At 43.8% G+C, this 25289-nt stretch overlaps 1 protein-coding gene across 1 annotated transcript in view; it reads left to right on the forward strand.

The window, feature by feature from the left end:
• The window catches only part of NYAP2 (neuronal tyrosine-phosphorylated phosphoinositide-3-kinase adaptor 2), a 213981-nt gene extending 190088 nt beyond the window's left edge, over positions 1-23893 (forward strand). Inside the window, exon 8 of the mRNA XM_037029259.1 lies at positions 21725-23893. Coding sequence (XP_036885154.1) covers positions 21725-21952 — 228 coding nt within the window. The 3' untranslated portion in view covers positions 21953-23893. The remainder of the gene's footprint in view (positions 1-21724) is intronic.
• Positions 23894-25289: the final 1396 nt, after the last annotated feature.

Here is a 25289-nt window from a genome sequence, read left to right on the forward strand (position 1 = left end):
GGACCCCCGACTGTGCTGTTACCAGTCTGGTACAAGCCTAAATAATGAACAAGGGCCCCGTAGAGAAGACTTGTGTTGGAAGCATTTAGCTCCTTGGTCCCTGTCCCCAGGCCTCATGGACTTTCCAAGTTGACTTCCACATCCATATGGAACAGAATATTGAACGTGAGAGCACATCTTAAATAGAACGTTGAAACGTCAATCCACAGTAGTTTATTTATTTAACACACAGACTCTTTTTTAAAAACATTTTGTGAGCAATGAGGGGTGAAGCACAGTGTCTCACCTCTAAGAGTCCTGCTAGTTTGGGGGACGCCAGACTAACCGGGGACAGGGGACCAGGAGAGAAGGGAGCTGTGGCCACTTCGGCACCTCGGTGGTGTGGCTTCTCTCGGATCCAAACATCAGTTGCAAGATGGCCGCGCTCCCCATCTCTCACTCCTTCCCGAACTCGTGTCCACAGCCTCCACCTCCCTCCTCATACGTCCTCCCTCCCAATGAGAGGAGCATCCCTGGTGGCTTCTCCACACCAAACTCGGCAAATCCACCCGTGGCCCAAAGGGTGGAAGATGAACAGCTTTACGTGCATTTCCAGGCCTGTGTGATCTGGTCCTGGCCTTTCAGTTCAACTCCTGGCCGTGACAGCTCATGTGCGCCCTCATACACTCTGGTTCTTTCTCATTTTTAAAGGTCTCAGTGGCCCTGGCTGGTGTAGCTCAGTGGATTGAGCACAGGCCTGCGAACCAAAGGATCGAGGTTCAATTCCCAGTCAGGGCACATGCCTGGGTTGCAGACCAGTTCCCAGCAGGGGACGCAGGAGAGGCAACCATACATTGATATTTCTCTCCCTCTCTCCTTTCCTTCCCTCTAAAGATAAATAATAAGAAAATAAAAATAGCCCTGGCTGGTATAGCTCAGCAGATTGAGCACGGGCCTGCGAACCAAAGGATCGTGGTTCGATTCCCAGTCAGGGCACATGCCTGGGTTGCAGGCCAGTTCCCAGCAGGGGCCAGTTCCCAGCAGGGCATGCACGAGAAGCAACCATACATTGATATTTCTCTCCCTCTCTTCTCCCCTCCCCTTCTCCTCTAAAGATAAATAAATACAATCTTTAAATAAAAGAAAAGAAAAGAAAAATAAAGGCCTCAGTGATTTACAAGATTTGCCTTCTCTGACACACCTTCTTGGCACACCCTCCCCAGTCCTGGGGTCCTAGAAATTATTACTTACTCATCAAGGCTAGGATCAACCCTCCCAAGCATTGCTCCTTTCTTTATTGTGTTTTGTACTTACACACATAAGAGCAAATAATCTTATTTTTGTATTGAAGGAGAACATTCCCCTCTGTCCTGTGATCCAGAAAAGCAGCCGGGGAAAGGTCATGTTAGACAAATTCCTGAACCATGGGAGCTTTTAACTTGCAGACGTCCGTTGAAAACTGCAAATGGGAGACCCTGGCGTGCCCTGCTTCTGTTGATGCAAGAGACGTCCAAACTGCAGAGAATTTCGTTGAGTTATTTGAGCCAAACCTACAACAATTGCCGGGAAGCAAAATCTCGAGAAACTGAGACAATGCTCCAGAAAGTGGCAGTTTTTCACTTTATTTTACACGTTAGAACCAAAGAGTAAGACATGAGAGGGTTGTGCGGAGTCCATTGGAGTGAGATCAGGGAAGTGGGAAAGAGTGAAGCAAGGAAATCTCTGAGACTGGATACAAAGTAAAATAAGGAGCCGTGAACTTCCTTGGCGTTGGTGGATGGAGAATAGTTAACAGTTACCAATTAAGAGGATGAGGGTGACAAGGAGGGGTTTTGTGGCTTGTGCTCTGGTGCAGTGATGGTGCCCTGAGGGTCTGAGGGGGGGGGTACAAAACGAAATGCCCCTGACATCCCCAAGGCATGTCACCATGGATGCAAAAAGGCAACAGACTCAGTTGAGGTAGCTTGACCTTCATTAGGGAGGGTGCTGGCCTAGGATGGGATGGCCCTCCGTGACTCTTCCAGTTGGGAGTTTCCGACCGTCCTGTGTGGTTACTCGGGTCTCTGGGGCCTCCCCTGAGCTTGTCAGGGTCAGTATGTGGCTCTTTTCTCTTTATACGTTTGGAAACCGAACCCCTTCTTCACTCTGCCAACGAGCACTTCTTTTGACACCACAGGTGCAAACCCTAAATGTTTGCATTAGATTTCAGGCTCCTCGAGGGCTGGGGTGTGTGCTTTTATCTAGGAAAATTCTAATTGTCTTAGTGCATATGGAATGAATAATTTAGTTAATGCTAAAGGTAGAAAGAGATAAGTAAGCATTTCACCGGAAAGCTGCTATCATGATTTGCAGATGCATTCGGGCTCCTGGCAGGAGGCTCTGTACCTGGTCGGCAGGTGTGCCCACCTCAGGTAGTTAACTAACTAGTTCTACGGGCTGGTGGGGGTGAGAGACAAATGTCAGAGAAGAAAACTGGCACCAAGTGCCACTGCCAAGGTCACACGGTGACTGCAAGTCACACCGAAAGGGAACCTCTATTAAATTCATTCCTAAAAAAAAAAAATGATTTTTTAGAGGAGGAGAAATCATGGGGACCACTTTAGAAATGTAAACTGTCACAATGCAGGTGTGTGTTTAAGGCAGAACACGAATGAGGTTTGGAGCAAATTAAGACCTTTACGGCCCGTAGTGGAAGTGATTATGAAGCCGTTTCCCACAGATTGTTAACAGAAAATGTTGTCTTTTCAAATAACGTAAAACGTGTCACCAACACCGACAGTCTGACACCAGCCACAGCCAGTACTCGGCGGTTCGGGTGTTGATGGGTGTGGGGTGTCCCCGCACCACCAAGCCCTTCTCCTGCCGGGGTGTCCGATAACTACACTCAGTTCTGACACTGTACCCAGGGTGGTCGCACCAGGTCCCACGGGTTAAGGGCTTGGCCCCCAGGACTGACCCAGGTCAGACGCCAATCGCAAGTGCCGGTCATGACCTGCGCCCTGCCCGGCCAAATGGCTGCAAATCAGCGGTTCCCACGACCCCTCCGTGCGCGCTGTTCATTTGCTAGTGCAGCTTACAGAGCTCAGAGAGAAACATTTTACTTCCTGCATCACAGGTTTAACTGAGGAGAAGGTCTTAACTGAAGAGCAGCCTGATGGCAGGGATGCGGAGGGCACGGTAGGGGGAAGGGACCGGCAACTCCCCGGCTCCCGGCGGGCTCCATTCTCCCTGGACAGCCGCAGGGTCGTCGAGATGTGCCTGGGACCCAGTGCTTTCGGGCTGGAGGCTTCATTAAATAGGCCTGATTGATTAGGTCCGCGGCTTGGTGGTTGAATGAGGTCGGGGTGGGTGAGGTGTGAAGTTCCAACCCTGGGATCTCAGGGTTGGCTCCACGGGCCCTCAGCCCTCAGCCTTAGGCGCCTTCCAGCGTCACCTCATTAACATAACAAAAGACTTTATAGCTCTCATTCCAGAAATTTCCTGTGGTTTTTAGGAGCTCTGAGCAAGAAACAGAGAAAACCAAGTTGTAAGTCACAATGCTGCACCCAGTCTGCATATGTATATGCTACTTCATTTAGATTTTATCGTTACAAAATTTGGCGTGAGGTTATTGAACCCGAAATCTCCATTTATCTTTTTTCCTTTCTTTCTCTCTCTCTTTTCTCTATTGTTTTGCCTCGAATTTGCTGAGCAGTTTCCCTAAACACAGGAGAACTTGTGTCTTGGCTGATTCAGCACACAGAATTCGTGTTTTACGCCCACATAATTTCTAAAACTACTGCAGTCAAATTAAAATGCAAAGCAAAAGTGAAAGTTAAAAGAAGGTGTGAAAACTCTCAGTGACAAAGAGCTATTTGCTACTACAGTCTATTGTATTAGAAGAAAGCCTACCTCCATGCTATACACTGTCTTCTCAAAATAATGAGTCACAGAATGGAATTAGTTATACCACCGCTCAATGAATGAGCTGAGTGTGTAGATTTGGTAGAACTGCCAGCAGAGGGCAGCATCGAGTTTTTCCTACCGCCTGTAAAAGTTGGGATGGTTAGTAGAGGTCCCAGGTAGAGTAAGGTCCACTCATACCCCGGGAATGGAGTAACACACAGCATGTCTTTTCTTTCCTCCTCTTCCCGTCCATCATCTCTCCCCTGCCTTCCAGATGCTCCCAGGGGCTTTTGGGTGTCGTGGCTGTCGCTGAGGAAACAAGACTCATGGGGAGGATGTAACTAGGTGCAAACGTTCGAATAGTGTTTTGAGAAGCTTAAGTGCCACCACCCTGCAAACAGCCATCTGGGGTCTGAGCAAAAAGGTAGTGTGGGTGAAATTAATTTTTAGCTATTTTACCTCATCCTTCTTTTTCCAAAGCCTCCGTGCTCTAAAATCACCTACTTTACCCCAAATTATCCAGCCTTTGTGTCCCATGCCCTAGTCAGTCCACTGTCACTGGTAGCACCAACCAAATGTCAACAACTATTGTGTAACTGTCATGACTCATAATGAAGGGGTTGTCACCGACTATCATTGAAACTGTGAAGTAATTAGCACTTCAGAATTTGCATGTTGCTTTCTTGCTTTCACTCATCAAACTCTCCTTCTCCACCAGTTAATCACCAGGGGTTCTCATAGATGCTCGGTGTTTGATGCACCCTCCTCGAGTTCCGAGGAATTCTAGCCTAGTAAAGGCCACACACATGTACACACCCTTGCAATTAGTGAGTTAGCGGCCAGTACACAGAAGACGGGGAGAAGAATTCAGTGAGTCTTGATGTCTACCATTGAAGGGGGTAGAGCATGATTTTACAGGCGAGGAAGTGACAATTGACCAATATTTTAATAAAAGAAGGTGAAAGTCTATCGCAGAGGTAGGGAGGATTCCAAGAAGTGGGGAGGCTAGAACCATACAGTTTAGAAGAAATACAAACAGTTTAGCATTGCAGTCGTCGTAACAAATGTTGAGTTGGGAAAAACTGGATGAAAAGCAAATAGTAGATCTCATGGACAATTAAGTACTGTAAACGTGAGGATTGTTATTACTCCCGTTTTACAAATGGGGAAAGTGATTTGTCTAATGCATTAGGCAGAAATGTTCCGGGGAGCTGTCTGTTTATACGTGGAACACCAAGTACCTGATGACATCTCAGCCTCAGCTGACGGGGAGATGATCACGGAGGAGCTCCCTTTCCTGGCCAGGCAGCATGACAAAGAAGAAAGCAGCCCAGAGGAATCTTCAACTGACAGAACGCCCGAGAGCTTTCATTTGTTTGTTTAACATTGTTTTTTATTTTGAAAAAATTAATGATAAAAATTAGCGAGCTAGCACACCAGCATGCTTTTCACACACACACACACACACACACACACACCAGCGTGTGCACAGGCAAATACATATTAATCGTGACACTTTATCGCTAACTGTTTAAAGATGTGTCTCCTAAGATCGAGGATATTGTTCTAAATAATCGCACACAAAATGCAAGCAAATTATAATGGTTCGCAACTACAGGCTCATCAAAAGCCTGTTTTAAAATAAATATTTTATTTATTTATCTTTAGAGGGGAAGGGAAGGAGAGAAGGAGAGAAATAGTAATGTATGATTGCCTCACCTGTGTCCCCTGCTGGGAACTGGCCTGCAACCCAAGCATGTGCCCTGACTGGGAATCGAACTTCAACCCTTTGGTTCACAGGCCTGGGCTCAATCCACTGAGCTGCAGCAGCCAGGGTGAAAGCCCATTTTTAAATCTCCACAAATGCCTGGTGCTGCATCTCTTCCCAGTCTTGGGTCCAATTTACAGTTACACCTCACATTTAGTTTGTAGTTTTTATTTTGATCTCTTTTTATCATGAATATTTCTCAGCCTCGTTGATTTTTTCCAAGATACTGAAATTTTCAGAGTCTTTTCCAGGGTAACCCTTCGTTTTGATTTATCCTGATGGTCCCTTTGTGGTTAGATTGGAACCAAACATTTTGAGCAAGAAAACTAAGGGTGGAGGTCTTCTCAGAATGCACATGGTGCTTCACTGCTTCATAAAAGCTGCTTTTGCCCTCGAAATACTCTGTGGACCAAGAGGGAGGGCCAGTGGAGGCCAAGTCGGCCCCCCGCATGATCAATGCAGTTCAGTAAATTCACTGTGCCTCCTGTATTTTTTGAAAAAGAAAAAAATCTCCAATTTTATTGCATCAATTTCTAAATAGATTTGACGTAACATTTTCTCGTGTGACCAGTCACAATAATCTTGCAAATCATAATCATTACTATATGCCTGATGAGAAAACTGAAAAACAAAGGTCAAGTGAAGCCTCAAGTTCACGTAGTTAGAAGTGATGGATCCGGGACTTGAACCCTTTCTAGATGTAACCTTCTTTCCTGTATACATCAGGTGCGCTCCTCTACTACAAAAGCTTATACCGTTGCTGACCACTAGAGGGGGGAAGAGGACTAGAAATCTTTTGACGAGTTAACCAAATGAACACTGGGCAAGGCTTAATTACTCCTGGGGGAAAAAGTTATTTTGAGGTGTGCCCCCTTTTTTTCGTTTGCTAATTTTAAGCGAAAATAAACATAGACTATGCAAGAACATAGTTAGGTAAGAAAATGCAGTGGGACTTTTTGTTTACAGTATGCATTATTTACCTGAGCTCACAAAACATACTACATGCACTTAGGGTTAGCGTACTTTTCATGAATCTGTCCTTTCCTGTTTAGAGAAAAGAGCGGAAGTCACGATGGGCCGTGAATTTGATCTTCTTTTTTAAAAAAAATATTTATTTATTTTTAGAGGGGAAGGGAAGAAGAGAGGAAAAGAGAAATATCAATGTATGGTTGCTTTTCATGGGTCCCTGCTAGGAACTGGCCTGCAACGTAGGCATGTACCCTGACTGGGAATTGAACCGCGGTTATTTGGTCCACAGGCCCGAACTCAATCCACTGAGCTAAACCAGCCAGGGCTGACCTTCCCTTTAATGCCCTGGTGTATAGTTAAAACTCCCGAATAAATCTCTCTGTTCCACATATTTAACTACTACAAATAAAACACCAGTATGGCTAATTCATTCTTTAAAGCTCACTCCGCTGGAAACATATGGGCCAAAGATAATTTTTGCACTGACTGGATTACAAAACCAACCTCTCCCTGAAGCCCTTAGGAGAATCCTACATTTTTAATTGCCTAAAGTTACAATATTGGTACAACAGTGTGATTGCTATTTAGTGGAAATACTATGTTTAGTGAGAAGGTAAAGTATAATAAAGAAACACAGTTTTCTCATACTAACCCTATGAAAACTGGTACTCAGGAGGTACTGGGCAGATTTCAGTTTGTTTTATACTTTTAAAAAATGTTGGGAAGTGCTACAGTGAATAACATTGAAAAACATCAAAATTTCATGAATATGTAAAGTGTTAGATGAGGAAAATATAAAGTAACTATCAGGATTACAAAAGGAATAATTATGCTAGATTTTAAAGCAAAAAATTAACATCTAAATCTTCGTTCTGTTCTGCAGTCTGAGATTGTGGAAAAGTTTAATGCATAGATACTGTGATTCAGAAATCTCTTGTTCAGACCGGTTTGCACAGGACCTGGGAGACGGTTGGGGCGGGTGCGAAAGTGCCCGAGGTCACAGGGTGGCAGTAATGCAAGTGACGACCTGTGCTTGGCACACTCAGGCCCCTTAAAGCGCACGGTCTGCCCTGCGGTGAGTGGGCCGCGTATCTGCGAGTCTGACTTCGAAATGAGCCCCTCTGACCGAACGGATCCACATCCTGCGATCCTGCTGTGGTTCCTTCTCCCGTTCGGTTGCCTTCCCGATCTGCACAGACGCCGAGGAATCAAAGGAGACCATCCGGTTCTCCTCTCGGCCAAAGACGCAGGTGTAGCTAGAGAAACGGGCGCGCGCCGGTGTGGGAAGTATTTTCATCACAATTGAGAGCGAAATCCTGGCACGTGGTACTGGGAGACGTCGTGGTATCTTCGCTGCGGAGACTTTTCAAACCACAGCGGGTCCCCCAAATGGGAAGGTGACCCCAGTGTAGCTCTGCGCAGGCAAGGGCAAGGGCGTGCGTGAGTCTGTAGGCCTGTATGGATACAATAGGAATTTTTTTGTAAGACCCTTCTCAAATAACGGTCTTAATCACGGTGCACTCCCTCCTATCACCACAAAGCGGTGCTATTGACTTAGTTTATCTCTTCCCCGGAAAAAATACTTTCGGTATTTTTTCTAAAGTCTTACTATAGGCTTTAGGCAATTATTTTTGGAACACCAAATAATAATTCAAAAAATTTGTGTACATTTCAGAATGACAGTGATCTGGATTAAAATTAATTTCCGTAAAATTTCTTTTTACTTTTCATAGCCATTTTTAAAGAAAAATAAACACAGTCCTTGGGTTATGACTCTCAATCAATAGCAGCTACACTTTTTTGCAGGCAGTGTTAGGAGATAACGTGCATCAAATTCCCCTCCTGACCTGTGGTCGTGGGGCCGTGTTGACCACAGAATTCTGGTACTTCTGAGCCATCCGTCAGGAAGCTCCGTGTCCTTCGAGAAATGGCACGCGGTGACACAGGGACAGTTTGGGACGTCAGCGGTAGGGTCTTGTCCTACCCTCCGTTGGCGGAGAGGGTGAGCACGCGAAAGGAATCTTCAGCCAGCTCTGCACTCGCTACCTACAGTTCTCTGTTGACCTTGACCTTGGACATACTGGCAAAGCAGGCGCCCTGCAGCTGAGCTGAGCTGACCTTGGGCTCTCACGTGGGCTGTGTGGTGAGCAGGGGACACCAGCCGAAGCCACGAAGCTGAGGGTGTCCGTGTCCCTGAGCTCGGCCCAGTACGAGTTTCAGCAACGAGCGCTCTACTCGAGACACTGGGTCCAGAGAAGCAGCAAAGGTCAAGGAAGCACTTCGGGTTCCCTACCGAGACTTTGTGCGCGTGTGTAACCTGAGCAGTTTAGGGCGTTGGGAATGCGTTAGTTAGATTGTGGCGCGCGAGGATTTGGGGGTTAGCGAGCATTCTGACACACCTTTGTTTAAGAGGCTGTGGTTTCTGGTGTTTGCAAATGAAATGCTTTGAGAAATGAAGATAAAAAATAGTCTGAGCGCTTGTTAGTCCCTCTCCAGGGGAGTTCATCATTCCTTTATCTAGAAGCTTCGGTGGGGAGTGGGGACGTTAGTGAATGTGGACCGACTGCCAAGGAACAGTCACGTCTGTCCCGCGGGGCTGTAACTGCTGAGCACGCGCAGGGCAGCTTGGAGTCTTGGTGCTGTCGTGATTCCTGGAGGTGCGGGGGTGAGCAAAGGGAACAGGCAGGGGCGGGTGGAAACCTACCTTCAGTCCAGAAGCGCTGTCCTTGGACCAGGACCTGTCGTTGCTCTGTTGACGTCTCTCCTTTCTCTGTCTGCGACCGGGAAGCCCTCCAAGTCTGCCCTTAGTCGATGTGACTGACGGTGGGACAGTCACATCGTTACCCCCTTGCAGGTTCTCCCGGGAGCAGCGCGGCGGAGAGAGAACCAGAGGTTACATTGGGTCCCAGCGGGAGAGTCTCAAAGATTCACTAGGGTTTGCCAAGGGCACGGGGACACGCGGGCACAGAGAACTTGGACATGCGGTGTAATCTAGAGGTTATATTCTAATTGCATATTGATTTTAGAATAGATTAGGTTTGAGCAAATCGAGAGACAAAACTCTCTTCTTAGGTGTTAAAAGGGGAGAATGATGGGATTCTTCCTTTCTATCGAAAAATAAATGATTATGTATTACTAGCTTCTCAAAACATTTGACGAGATAGAATTTTTCACAACCCTCGTAGATGGCATTACTGATTTTCGTTACTCATTGTTTCCTAATGATGAAATGGTTCCGATGGCTCGTCTGGAAACTTAGAACAAGTTCATGGGCTTCTATCTTCAGAGGTCAAGTTCTTTGGGATTTTCTTCTAAAATTTCATGGGAAAGAGGCAACCTTCCCTTCAATTGGTGAGACTTAAAGTGAGTAAGAATAAAAAGAAAGACCATTCAGTTCCTCTCAGAATATTTTGAACTGCACGATAAGGCGCGAGATCTGGGCGTGGGCGGCCCGGAGAAACCCCAGCTGGAGCCCCGTGATTTGCGAAGCGCGTGGCCCAGGACTGTGGTGAGATTGGAGGTTCCTGTGCAGATGGGCAGAGTCTCTGGGCTCAGTCCCGGCCCAATCACCCTCTTGCTGAGTTCCGTGGATGCACTATTTAACCTCTCTGATTCAGGTGCCTTATCTGAAAAATGGTAGTAATTAAGATGAGCTGTAATTACAGGCCTAAAGAGTGTAGGATGATGGTAATTTATGATCAAGTGGATTTGACAACATCATTGGTTTTGTTATCATTTTTCAGTCCTTCAAGGACCATGAGTAAATGATTTCATTTCTCTTCCAGCTAAGGGAAAGATATTAAATATATTGTACGAGAAACTTGGCAAGTATGTTCAGGGAAAAATGCAGCTTAGCAAGTGTGGACATAATTACAAATTGCTTTTGGAGGCATGTTCTCATTTTTAAGGAATGCTTTAAAAAAGCAAGTACTTTATTGCAGGAACAAAGGTGGAAAGGAAAATATAAAAAAAACTGTATATTTGAAATCTGGTCTTAGAAAAAATAAGGCTAACTCGTAAGTGGGATGTTTTGCACTGATTACAAGATATGATACAGAAAGTGCCTTGGTGGGTTTTTTTGCAATTTTGTCTACAAGATTCATTAGGACATTTGATAATTACATGGAATTACAGGAATTCCAGTTACCATATAATGTAACTTAAAACAATATTTAATTCTTGCAAGCCACTGACAATACATGTCCATTTTTGGAGTGGAGTTTCTAATGGTTTTAATTTCTTTTTCAGAGCTATTTTGTTATTGGCTTTTTTTTTTCCTTTCTTCTAATTTGAGAGAATCCTTTGGTGTGGAGAGAGATGGCAGGTCCTAGAGTCATCAGCCTTGGCTTTGAACTCCCTGTTCTTCACCAGCCAGCCTGGAAAGGCCGTCTCCTCACCTGCAGTAGAGACGCATTCACACCTGTTTTTAGTAAATGTGGACGGAGACACAGAATGAGATGATCTGTAAGGTAGACAGCGCAGGGTTTCAACCCCTGAGGTGTTCCGCTGACCGGTTGCGCTTCCCCCTGTTTTGTCAGATGCTCCCATACTCACCGGGTTTGGGGCGCCTCCGTGCCCACTCGGAATGTTGATGGAAACCTCTGAAAGCTGTTTCCATGAAGTTTGACAAAAGAGAGCTCTTCCTTATTAACTAAAGATATTTGGGGCTGAGAACAAAGTGTTGTTCAAGTTCAAAAGGGTGAAACCACTCTAGTTCTCTCAAGGCCCTGCCTTGTAGAGTAGGAGAGTATGGAGTTGATTCTGGGGCTTAAAAAAAAAAAACCAACTCACTACTTTATTTTTTTTTTTGAGATTTGATTTATTTATTTTTAGTCGGAGGGGAAGGGTGGGAGAAAAAGAGGGAGAGAAACATCAATGTGTGGCTGCCTCTTGCACACCCCTCACTGGGGACCTGGCCTGCAACCCAGGCATGTGCCCTGGCTGGGAATCAAACCAGCAACCTTTTGGTTCTCAGGCCGGCACTCAGTCCACTGAGCCACACCAGCCAGGGTGTTGCTGCAGATGTAACATGTCAGCAAGGAGGGTCTGCAGTTCATTCTTAGAGTCTGCCTAATGTCACTGCCGACTATGCCGTTGCTCCCTGCGTTATTCTTCCCACAATAATTTGCTTTTGTCTAAAGTTCTAGTGCTCAGTTTTCACAAGAGCTTCATTTTTTTTAAAATTCAAAGAATTTTATGGTCAACATAAATCTCTTAATAACAGAGGTACTGTCTTTTATTTCCATAACTTTACTATAAGTGTATGCTCTATTTCATTGCCCCCACATAATTGTACTTCTATAGAGACTAGTATTTTAATTTTATAAAGTGAGAAGCTGAGGCAGTTCATAACTTGCCCGACGCCCCTCCAGTGTAGTTCTGTCCCCTGAAAACTGCAAATGGTCTGTTTGGACGGTGACAAGCCAAGTGAGTTTGTGGTCCTGAACTCATGCATGCCCTTAAAAACCATGCAGAGAGCTCATCTCTCTGTATGGCATTTCCATAATTAGGTGTGTGTGCCTCCACAGAAGTCATTTTAAGAATAGGGTGTGTGTTACTGGAAAATAGCACTCTACACCATCCAGACGGAACAGAAGCCTTTGGTTTCTCATTACATTTCTCATTTCGAGCAGAACAGCGAAGGTGGGACCTGCTCCTCCCTCAACAGTTAGATGAGCCTGTTGTGTCCCTTCCTGTCTCCCTGCTGGGGGGATATTGCCTTGGGCAGCAAGTGGGGAGGGGGAGGCGGAGTACGAGGGAGGAGGGAGGGGTTGAATACCTCAAGGCAGCAAGGAAAGGGGCTGTATGTTGAACTCTTGGCTTGGATCAGGACAGGTTGATTTGGGGTTTTCTAAGTGTTCATTTTTTTTTCTGCCTTTCCACCCTGACCCCGTGAAAATTTGAATGAATTGTGGCTGAAGAAAAAAGTCCAACTTCTTTTGAGGGAATTCAGTTATAATAGGAGTCCAGTTGATTTACGATCGACCTTACAAGGATTATTTTGATTCCGGGGCAGGGGTGAGTGCTGGGTTTGAAGGAGGATGAAGGGTAAACCCAGCTCGACTCGAATCCCAGAATGGAAAGACCTTTACTGGGAGGGAGGCAGCTGCCTGGGGGGGTGGGGGGGGGCACTGGAAATGGGTCCTTTCTGGCTCTGATGGAATTCACAGTGCAGATGATATTTTTCTGTTACACGAAAAGTTGTGTTACCAATGAAATGAAAAATGGCAGGTGGCGCTTCGCCTCAGGGGCGAATGACAGTGCAGGCCAGGTGGAACTGGAAGGGGAGACCGAGTCACAGAAGCCGAGGACACTCAGCTCCAGGCAGCCGTGGGCCCTGGTTTCTCTGCTTTTTCAAGAAAACCCCAAATCTAGGAGCTCTCCACCCTCTTACCCCCTCCTGCATCTCTCTCTCTCTCTCTCTCTCTCTCTCAATGCATACTTTAATGATTCACTTCATATTGGTTCAAAATGTTAAATATTGTGCACTTCATACAAAATACAACTGTGAGCCTGAAGCAGCCCTGCATCTCACGGTTTGCGCCTTCTGGTCCAACAGGAGGGGCAACAAAGGAAAGACTCGCCTGGACCCGGCAAACAGCAAGGGTGGCCTCCGAGCGGAAGGGCTGTGACGGCCAGCTGGCTTCTTGGGCTGTAACGAAGTTGTGTTCCTAGGGGGCCCTGCGTGCTGGTGGAGAAAGAAAATGTGTTTGCTGCCCTTGCCCAGCTCTGTTCCAGGTTACAAGGACTCAAGAGGATGGGTAGCTGTTCCAGAGATCAGTATTCAAGTTCGTTTCTTGAGGGTTAGGATATTCTGCTTGCCTATTAGCTAGCTGCCTTCTCTTTGGGTAGATAAAGCGAGTGCTCATGGTGTCCTTCCCTAATTTTTTCGTGGCCCAGTTCCTATGCACTATTAAAAACCAATATTTCGTAATAAAATTAGACTTGAAATTAAATTAATGCTCATGTAAGTGATTAACAGAATATACTTGGTGGAAAACATCAATGCATGTGCCGTAATTGAATTTTATCATGTAATACTGTTTGCTCCTTCAGGGAATGTCTCTTTAAGACATTCTACTTATAAACTCCTTGCTCATTTAAAAACACAAATTAATTCTGAAACCTGCTCAGAGGTTTTTTATCTTTCCTTATTGCAAACAATTAGCTTAATCAATTAACAGCTGAAATTGTATCTGTAGTCATTAGGTTTAATTGCTGAGAAATATGTCGTGTCTTCTTTATTGGGAAAAATGTGTCACCATTTTTTTATCGCCTTTTTATTTTCCAAGGGCAAATGCTTCATAGCAATAAATTAGTAAAAGCCAAATCAAGAACGTATACTTACACACACATGTCTGCTTGCATGCAGTTATTTTAAGATTATACGTGGTCCTGACTATGGACATAGACATAATATTTTTAATATTTGGGCAGCTTTACTCTGAGAAGCCTCCTGCTGCATTTTGACGTATGAATGTCATATACCACCTCATATGTCATTTATGCTTGTATTAGATGTCCTTCATACCTTTATATAAATTTTAAAGCAGCAATATTTTAAGGTAATTTCAGACACTTGAGAATCATATCACAAACCATTTCTCATGCAATGTTAGCACTGCATTTTTTCTCTGTCTTTACACAGAAGAATTCACTCTGTGCTCCGAGTGCATGTAACACAGATGCAAACAGCATGTTGCTCACTTCTGGACACACCATGTGGCGCTGGGTGCGGAGGTTCGATCCTAGTGTCACCCCAGAGCACAGGAGCTGAGTCACACACAGTTGTCAGTTTGCATTTGTTGATACAGAGTTAGCATGCTGTGTCAGCAATGTCCTTTTGCATATAGTTGTCATCTTGTTATATGCTAACGTGATGCCTTTGCAATGTTGAAAACCTTCGTTTTTCCAGATGAAATTTTGTTCCTCTCCAAAATTCTGGTACCACCAGGAATTTGTAAAATGATGGTTTCACACAACTAACATGTTCTTTCATGGTGTTGGGAAAGCCACGCAGGGCGTTTCCCCTTCTGCAGCCTTTCTCTCGGGCTTTTCCTCCTAAAGCAACTCATTACATCAGCTACCACTTCTGTGCAACCCCGTCGAGAGGCACTGAAACCTCATCAGACTTGTGAATATGCTCGGAGAAGCAGATACCTGTGGGCATTACCGTACTGTCCACTGCTGTCCAACTGCAGAGGTATCCTTATATTGACATTTCATTGAACCAAGGTTAAAAATCTCTTTTGAAGGTTGTCTGGTGGCCTGCCATGTCACACACTCATGCACACATGAACACATATACACGCATAATGCCCAGGAATTTGCATTTTGGCAAATGCCCAAGGGAGGCTGAGTGCGTATTACAGATCAGGGAGCAACCGTTTGCCATGTAACCTAAGTCAAAAGGGTAAGGATTCTGAGACCCCCGAATTCGAAGGATTTGAATCCTTGAGGCACCCAAGGACGTCAGACCCCCAGCTCTGAGGGAGACGTCTTCAACTGTAGAGCACCCATATTATGGCTCACTGAGGGCTGAGGTGGACCGAGGGCTGAGTTTGGGGGCAGATGCCGCCTGGGTTCAAAAATCCCAGGAAATACACCTTCTTAAGCCTTGGGCAGTTTAGGATAATTGTTGGATTCAGCGAAGCCAAAGAGAAATCAAAGCATTCATTAAACGAAAAATAAAGATCAAAAGCTCATCCCCAGATCTCCCAACTGATACGTGGTAAACCCCATTCACGTTGTCCCCTGGGTGCACCTGTGCTGTCTCCTGGGGAAGAAGGAAACACTACAGGCTCACACAGACAGGCCTGTTGTCACATGAGGGGGATGCCCAGGGTCTCGGAGGAGCATGGGATCAGCTCTAATCGTCTGCAGTGTGTAGCACAGAAGTTAAAACCAACCTCAGACTCTGCAAGTAACTTGTGCCCCAAGGCTTGACTGAAGGGCATCGCTATAAACCTGAAGAGTGAGGTGTTTACCTCAATTTTGCAGCCAGCAAACATGAGCAAGCTATGTTAACATGAAACTCTGTTTTGTCTGTCTATCCATGCAATGTTAAGACTTACTAACTTATTCTTAAACCTTTTCTGGAGTGAGTTCTACATAACTGATCATGTAGGCAAGCACAGATGTATAAAAATAACATCTATGGCTTAAAATAGTATCAGGAGATGTTTTTAGTTCTATGTCTAGTGACAGATCAGAGGTGAACACTGAGGGGGGTCTTCAGACGTGGAAGCAGGAGGGCGCTGATGTATACTCACCGTAGTGCGTTCACACGCAACTCTGCCATCAAGGCCCGACCCTCACATGATCAATGTGTCTATCTCTGACAGCTAAGTTTAAACATGGGAAATAAACCGTGCAGTTCCCGTACACGCCTCCGGTGTAAAGTTGTCTAATGATTCTTCCATAAAGCACAGGTTCTGAGTCAACATTGCTGATAAATGAGCAAGGATTACAAGAGATGAAGTTTAAAAAAAACACCCGATCAATAGATCAGACTTAAAGATGAAAAAAAAAAATAATGCCAAAAACTATGGTAAAGGCAAAAGCTACATCAAAGGTGCTATTATTTCCAACAATATCATAAACCTCTAAAAGTTAGGGGCATTTCATCCATAATTATTAATTCTCCTAATCTCTCAGGCATGAAAAATAGTGGACAACTTGTACATCACAGAAGTGAACTTGACAGCCAGGGTCAAATGGGCAAACACTTAAGTTATCTGTTCAAACCGCTTAAGTCTGACCTTTAGAGAAAAGAGGGAAAAAATCTTTGTGTTCAACCATCTTTCTGGCCTTGAATTTATACTTTGAAAGTTCAATAAGGGGTGTTTATAATAATTATAAAGTCATGAGGATTCTTTGACTGGACTTTTTAAATGCTTTCCGTATACAACAATATGATATCGGGTCACCTCCATGTAGTTTCAAAATATCAAGTATTATAAAACTGATAACACGGAGCAAACCTCACTCATTGAAACCGAAAGACTGCTTTTTCTATGTAATGATCAAACATATGGATTGAATCACTTGTTATTTGAAAACTAACTAATAAAGTGATTTTACCTGTGAATCTGCTGACCAGCTAATTGTGACCCTGGCATCCCTACGTTATGTCAATTTCAAAAGGAGTTTTGAGGGCCCGGCTTGCTGCCTACACAATGTCAAGCTGACCTCTTGTTTCCAAAATACAGTTAGAAAAGAAAAGAAAAAATAATTCACAAAAATCATATCACAAAACAATAGAGACCTCAATGTCCTTTAACTCTCCATGACAGCCTATTGCTTCCATCTAAAGAATGAAAGGTAGTTACATATTCTTTGGAAAGAATCACGTCTCTCCATGTGATTTTTAAAAATATGTGGGTTTTTTTGACTCCAAAGGGTGCTACATTTACAAGAATATTTGAGAGCATGTCCAGAGGGCTCCTGTGTAACCCACCCACACCCAGTTTTCACGATTGTTAACGTGTTACATTAACCACAATGCGTTTGTCACACCCACTGCACCAATATCGGTATGTTGTTATTAAAGCCCATCATGCTTTATTTGGCATTCCTTCGTTTTTAATCTGCCTTTCTCAGGGGACCACATCAATTAATTTTAGTCATCGTGCCTCCTTTCCTTCCTTGACTATGACAGCTTACTCAGCCTTGCGTATTTTGCACGGCCTCCATAGTTTTGAGGATTGCTGGTCTGATGGATTGTAGAATATTTTTCCCATTTGCATTTGTTCAGTGTTTTCCTCATAGCTAGATGAGAGCTTTGGTTTAGGGAAGGACGTCCACAGAGGTAACCGGCCTTCCTCGTCACATCGTAATAAGGGCGCACACTCTCCATGTCACTGGTCGCTGTTAATAAGCTGGTGCGGGGTGAGTAGGCCTCCCAGGTTGCTCCACGAGAAAGGTCCTCTGCCCCCCTTTTCCTACGACCCTTTGGAAAGAAGTCAGCATGTGGAGCCTATTCTTAAAGGGTATAGATCTATTTTTCACATCCTGGAAGAGGAGCTTCACTTGATTTTATGGACTTATTAGTCAAGAATATTGAAATCTTGTCCAAGAGATGTGTGTTCATACCAGTTGAATAATTGTTTACAACTTGCTCTCATTGTGTGCTAACTTGCCTGTGTGTGTTTTCTTTTATTCCTTCATGGTTTATGTAATAAACACATTTGGATTAAAGCTGAGAAACAAGCCCACTTGATTAAATAGCTAAACTAGAAAAGTTCATTTACTGGGCTTAGTTTTAAATTAGTTGTAAATCTAAACCCAGAGTTCTCTCAACTCCAGGATGAAGTAGAACGGGGTTTTACAGCTAAATTTAAATTGAATGTGAAGAATTGGATAATAAAAGAAAAGATAGTCAAGTATGAAAGCTTTCATGGGTAGCCTTCTGAATACATTTCATAAGATTGCCAAACATGCTATTTATTCTGTCAAAACTAGTGAATTGAAGAATAACATTTTATTATCAGAATGAAATATAACTTTTGGAAACATTTCAGAGGACAGGGATTTGGCCATATAAATGGCCATAGTAGCAACATTGGCGTTCCGTGTAGAGGCATCAGAAGGAACGCGGCCCTTCCAGAAAGTAATATTTCAAAACACGTGCTGTTTGAAAGTAAATATGGGAGGCAGGCTTGTCTTCCCTCAAATTAATCCTGTCATTCATCTCATTATAACATAGTGATAACAATTGTAGTTATTCTAAATGAGAGCAAATGTTTGATAGAAGATTTAACACGAGAGAATTCTATATCACACTCGACATATTTGTAAAAAGACTTAAAATAAAAAAGATTACTTGGCTACTTTCTAACAACCTGGTTGGAAGTGTTGTGTACTGTCTGGTTCTCCTTCACTTTTGGGCTGTGCTTTCGCATGGAATTGGTACTGACTCCTACCTGCCAAAAGCAGATAGTCCTACAGGGTCAGTGTGAAAACATGGGTTGCTTTTCACCTATTAATACGTTAAACCATTAATTCAATCATATGGACATGTCAGTATGCTAAAATAAAAATGTAAATAACATGAAAAACCAGACTTGCTAACTTTATTTTTAAGCTTCTATCTTTAGGTTTTTAAACAGTGGATTATTCTTAACGAATTGACATCCTTAACATATTGACATATATGACATGCCATATATGGCATCGGTTTCTACTGGACAGAAACCATGTATTGATCACAGATGGTGTGATGCAGTTTGGGGCATATAAAGTGTAGCAACAACTATGAGGTGTATTGGGGATGCGGCTGTCAGAGTTAATCCAGGAAAATTATTTTGCAGTCAGGTATAATGATTCACAACCTAAAATATTCATAGAAATTAAGTAATGTTTGGGTGGACCAGTAAATGCTATGCAAATGTTGAAATAATGCTGTAAATATCTTATCTGCAGAGTTTTCTAAGGGGCAATACAAACTGTTAATGGTGGTGGCTTCTATTCATGCATCACATCTCTGTCGAGAGCTTAACGACTGTTCAGAATGGAAGAGATCGGGGGCGTACCCTCTGAGAGCTGGGTGTTATCAATTCCATTTATAACAATAATAAATTTTCCACCAAATTAGAGCTACTGTATTATTATTGCATGGATGATTCATTTACAAAATATTACAAATCTTTTCAAAAATTTCCAAGCTGCTCTGGCAGTCTTCTATTGGGCCAAAAACCTGTTGATTATAATAACTCAACAAATGCCTAGACCTACATTTAAAGTGAACACTCATGGTCAAGGTCCTGAGCTAGGGGCCGGCGGACACCAAAAGGCATAAGATAGCTCATCCTTTCCAACAATTTTATATCAAGTTAGGCGCACAGAAGAACTTTCAGAATATCAGTTTTGGAACTCCAAGTTCTTTGATTTTGTTTTATTTGATAAGTACTTTTGATTGACTGATAAAGCCATAAATATATTTGAATTTTTGAGTAACATCTGGAAACAGTGGTACACATAATAGCTATCATGATAATTTCCAAATAGTATTCAGGAGATGGAGCATGCTGTAGTAGAAAGAATATTCACTTTCCAAACACATCTGAGTTTGATACGTACATCTCTATCACAGCTAACGAGCTGTGACCTTGACCTAGTGCCTTACCTTTTCTGGGAGTCAGTTTTCTCACCTGTAGTAGGTAGATGAATCCTAACTTTCAATGTATCTGGGAGGGGTCACTGTAACATAAATAAAGCTCCTTGCAACTGCTTGGCGGGAAGCGGGTGTGGAAAACTCCTAGGTTTTGTCGGTATTAAAATAATAATTCTTGGGGAATTCCTTAACCATTTTTTAAAAATGACTTCATTTTCATGATCCAATTTAATCTTTACAGCAACTCCTGAAACTGAGATGTACTCAATTCAGTCCTTCCGACAGGAGGCCACTGGGGGAAATTCGACCCCCCTGGGAGTGGATCCCCTCTTTCGGCTCTAGGTCCTGCTCTCCTGTAGAGGGTCAGGAATTGTGGGGATATGATACAGCCCCGTTCACACCGAAACCTTTGTGCTTGGCTTTGGCAAAGATGGGACTTCTCGAAGTCTTAATGTCCCTATCTGTACGTGAGGGCATTGTACTAATTTATTTTCCTGATCCTTTCCGGTTCTGTGGACAAAGAGGGTCCATGTAGTGTAGCTGTCAAAGGCATGGGTGTTGCAGATGAACTCCTGGGTTCAAATCCTGACTCTGCCATTTGCTGGCTCTGTAACCTTAGCCAAGTCACCAGATCTCTCTCTCTTTCATTTTGCTCATCATTGTGGGTTAATAATACTTTCTTCCAAGAGTCATCATTGTGAGGAATAAATTCAGCTGTGCAAAGTCCTTAGAATGGGATCTGGTATAGAATAAAAATTAGATAAGTACTTGCCCTGATTATTATGCTGAAATTGTAACATCAGATTCATGGAGTCCAGGTGAACTATTTCACTCTTTCTAGTCATCGAGTAGGCGTGCTTAAACAATTAAATAGAAACTTCCCCGCGGCTCAGTTACACCACTGCCCAACCACTAGCTCTGTTCTAAAGATTAGTTATTGGCAGACATGGCCACATATACCTGGAAGCAGTGTCCATCTGTTCAAAAATATGCGTAGCCCTGACTGGTGTGGTGCAGTGGGTTGGGCCTTGTCACTCAAAGCAGAAGGTCGCCGGGTCGGGACACGTGCCTAGGTGGTGGGCCAGGCCCCTGGTGGGGAGGCTGTGCGAGGCAGACGATTGACGTTTCTCTCACACCTTGCTGTTTCTCTCCTTCTCCTCCTTCCTTCATTCCCCTCTCTCTAAAAACCAGTAAAAACGATCTTTATAAAACAGAAAGGTATGTACGTGCATCAATGTGTAGTCAGCACCGAATCTTCTCCCCGTCCCCAGGTGACCTGATGGGTCTGTCTCTCTGAAGTTCTAGGACTAGAGGGTCTGTCTGTGTCAGTGTAACTCCAGAAACCAGTGGCCCCGGCTTAGACATTGGTGGGGGCACCAGAGGGTATAACAGAAACTTCTTTGCATAGGAATTCCTTAAGTATTTAAGTTGCAAGCATTGGATGCACCCTGAAAGTCGTGCTGGTAAAAAAGACTAGAAGTCTTAATTCTATATATGATTTATAAGCCAGAAAAAGGGGAATGGTGACATAGATAACAGTGTCAACAATAAAAATAAACTTAAAAAAGAGAAAAAAAGCCCAAGTTTTAAGAATGAAAATGTTCATGAACATCTTTAAAACATACCACATTCATATTAGATGTCACTGAAAAAGTAATTCCAATAATTTAGTGTAGACATATTGGAATCCATAAATGTAATGGGTAAATATTGGGCAAATTGCTTCAAAGGGTAAAAAGAGGTTTTGCTTCCAGATGTGGACTTCGACAACATACTGCAAAAATATTCATGCCTAAATTATTGTTTAACAATATTCCAGTGTTTAGTAATTTAAGTAGAAATTTTACTTAGAGTTTCCATACTTTCACTTTGCTCTGTGAGAATTTCAAACAGCTGACATTTTTCAAAACAACTAGTAGCACATGGCAAAAACAAAACGGAAAGACACACCCCCACACCTGCTTTCATTCCGTTCTTCCCTCCTGTATTCACTCTCTCTTTTTTGCCAGGTGGCATGCATGCAGTGGTTCCATGGAGACCATACCATGCTTGAGATGATTGAGAAAAAGCGTTGCTTGTGCAAAGAAATAAAGGCTAGACAGAAAACGGAAAAGGGCCTTTGCAAACAGGACAGCATGCCTATCCTGCCCAGCTGGAAGAAGAATGCGGGGGCGAAGAAGTACAGCCCTCCACCCTATTCCAAACAGCAGACGGTCTTCTGGGATACTGCCATATGACTGTGTGCGGGATGGGGTGAGTTCCACGCGACTTACCGCCAAGAGGGAGGTGGACTCAGACGCGTGCTAGGAAACTGTCACACACCTTCTTTGTCGGAACGGAATGCCAGCAGTCCCCTGGAAAGCCCATGGGGAGCTGTGCCCACTCACGGCAAGGTCAAGATAAAATGTCTGTTTCCTCGCAATTAAGGCACACTTATTTATCACGGATTATTTTGAATCCAGAAGAGATTAAGATGTAAATATTTTACTAGTTTATGGGTGACATCTGAAATAAGACACATTATTCGTATATAAACGACAGAAATATCAAGAGTTTTACTATATGATATAATTTCGGTATTAACTGGTTTGTTATCTCTTTTATATATGTAATCCCTTGATGCCTTTTATTATTGATTTTTGCAGTTAGACTATTTTCCTGCCCACATTTGTCTTCTGTATAACAGCTCACAGCTATAAATCATGTTCTGTCATATACTATCTGATCTGGTGCTAGTCAAGTACGAGTTGAATATCATATTCACTGAGAACACCTGTTGCTTTGTAAGTTCTGAAGAGTCTGACAGGAAGTAATGCAAGTGTGATGCTAAATTTGGGTGTCCACGTTCCGTCAGCATCAACATTTTTGCTACTTGGGCTTTATAAGAATTTCTCTTTAATACCGCCCCAATGCCAAGCAAATGGTTAGGCAGACTCCAGAGAAAGTTATTAGGATATACGTGGACATCCCGGCAGAAACATTTCCTTCGGAATTGACCTTAGGGACACGCATCCTTGCATCATTGATCTGATTGGAGGAGACCAGGGTTCACTGTGACAAGGGAAGGAACAAGGAGTCAAAAGCTAAGTAGCCCGCCGCCTTTCAGGAAGGTGGGACCTGTGGCATTACCGCCACTGCGATCACGGTTTCTAAGGAACTTTCCACGCGTACGTCCGCTTCCCCCAGAAAATGAGAAACATTCAACCAGATGCATTTACATCTTTCAGTACTCTGAATGCCAATCTTCCCCCAATGTAGGTATGTTCATGCAGTAGGGATTTTTGTTAATTTTTTCAAACGAGTTATTACCATATTTGGGGGTTGTAATCTCCCGCGTATGATTCACACCCATTCCTACCGATTATGACGCCACGACCAAAGACGTGTGACCACTGATTGATTTCATTTTGTTTCACGGAAGAAACAGGAAGGTCAGGGACAGGGTGGATTCAATTTTATGTGGTGGTGAAATTTACATTAAACAAATCACATATATATCTTTTAAGAGTAGCTTGTTAGTTGAATATAAATATTGCCACAAATGAATAAAGATGAAACTATCGCATATATTTTGTATATTTAAATCACTATTTATGCTTCCTAAAATTGACAGTATGTGGTTCTTCTTTAACAATCAATCGAGTATTATATTTCTGAGAGGAAAGGTATGTGTTTGAAGTTATTGTCATAGTGGTTTTCCTTGTAAGGGTTCTGACAGCAATAGTACAGTGTTGCTCAATAAAAAACCAAATATAACAGGAGTTAGGGAATTTTTGTAACCTATATTGCTAAAAACCTAGTGACGCTTTATCAGTAATAGTTTCTTTCAAGCCTTTGAAATCTTGTAAGATAATTTTTTAATATTTTATAATTAATGTATATTTTGATGTCCAAGGAGAATTCTGAAAAAAAAAATAAGGAAACAGGTAAGTGGGAACATGTGTATCCGCTGTGCATGCGCACGCACGCACACGGCTGAGGACTCAGGGGGACAACTGTATACATAAAATGCTTTCTAGAGTTTCAGGCTTTGCTTGTACAGCTGAGGTGGTAAAAAGAAAAATGCAGAATCACAAATGCAGGAAATCACAGAGGGATCTTAAGGAGCTTAAACTGGCACTCCTGTCGCCACGTTTCACCAGTTCCGAACCCCAACAATCCGTGGGACGCGGCTCTGAGTGACAAAATGGGTTAGGATCAAATCAGAATGACAATAAAATGTGTTCACGACCCAAGTTGTTTATACCGATTTGTCGTTATGACCACGCCCACTCAAGCCAGTCAATCAGGTGTAAGACGCTAGTTCTCAGCATCTTTGTGCCGGACCTGGTCTAGGTGTGTATCCAGGCTCCGCAGGGCAACGACTGGAGAATCCCCTTGAAATTCGTGTTTAGGCAGCATGTGCAAGTGTGTTTCTCAGATCTTTTCCATATCTCTTTGGATTGAGCCGAAGACATGTTCAATGCTGGCCCCTTGTCCACAAGGGGACGGAGCTACTGAAATGACTCGGACTGGCTTCAGACGCCCCCACTCGTTCCTCCAAACTCAAGCTGGCGCCAGGTTTCAGGTACTTCTTTTTAAAGTAAGTTATTTTCTAGAAAGGTAGCCTGTTTGAAGAGCTGGCCTTAGTCAACAGTGCCCATTCAGTCTCTCCATAGCTCGCTTTCCCAGGCAAGCAATGGAAAGATCTGGAGAAGTGGCTCCACTGATGTCGACGCCAGAGCCGTTGTTGTGATGCGCGGGCGCACCTGTCTGCTGTGGCTTCGCCTGTGCGGTAACAGCCGTTGCGCAACCGCGGTCCTCTGGGTGCAGCGCTTCTTTATTCGGAGGAAAAACCAGGGGCGGGACCAAGGGGGAAAGCTCACTCTCTAGCGCCGGTCCATCGGGATGCTTCAATCTGGGAATGCGGTCGGATGATTTTCTTTTCTTAAAAGCCATCTACAGCCAGAACACGATTGAATGACACACTCATATTTTTTTGTTAGTAGTGCCCAAGAACAAATGTTCTCCTGGCGTGCTTATCAGGTTGAAAGCGGCCATACCTATGAAAAATGGCCCTTTCGCAGCGCAACGGTTAGGGAAACAGAATTTTCTTGGCTGCCAGCAAGATGCTTAGCAGGGAGGAGGCAAATCAACCCGCCTGTCTGCCGGATCCCAGCGGCCGCGTGTCCCGTAGGGAGACCCGGCCACTGGCTTCCCCACACTTCCCTGTCGCAGCCAGTCAGGAGTGAACAGTGATTGGTCTGTGTCAGCGAAGGCGAAGGTCCCCCGTACACACTTGCTGGGAAAGCGAAACCAAACAGGGCAGCAGGAGGTCACATTTTGTCGTCTAACAGAATATGCACTTTCACACACACGGCAATTGTGTGGCTGCGACTAGAAGGAGTACCAGTTCACTTCGCAGAGCACTGACACCCGGACCTCAAGACACAGAGGCCGAGGGCAGTTTTCTCTGAATGCGTCTGGAGAGGAGAGAAACATTTTTCTAACTACACTGTGGCTGGCGTTAGCCTCATCCTCACACACCTTTTGGGTTGATTCTCTGGAGTGAGATTAAGGATCAAGTCAAAAAAC

Source organism: Sturnira hondurensis, unplaced genomic scaffold (genome assembly GCF_014824575.4).
Source record: "Sturnira hondurensis isolate 20B ecotype Veracruz unplaced genomic scaffold, ASM1482457v3 Scaffold0020237, whole genome shotgun sequence".
Classification (NCBI taxonomy): Eukaryota; Metazoa; Chordata; class Mammalia; order Chiroptera; family Phyllostomidae; genus Sturnira; species Sturnira hondurensis.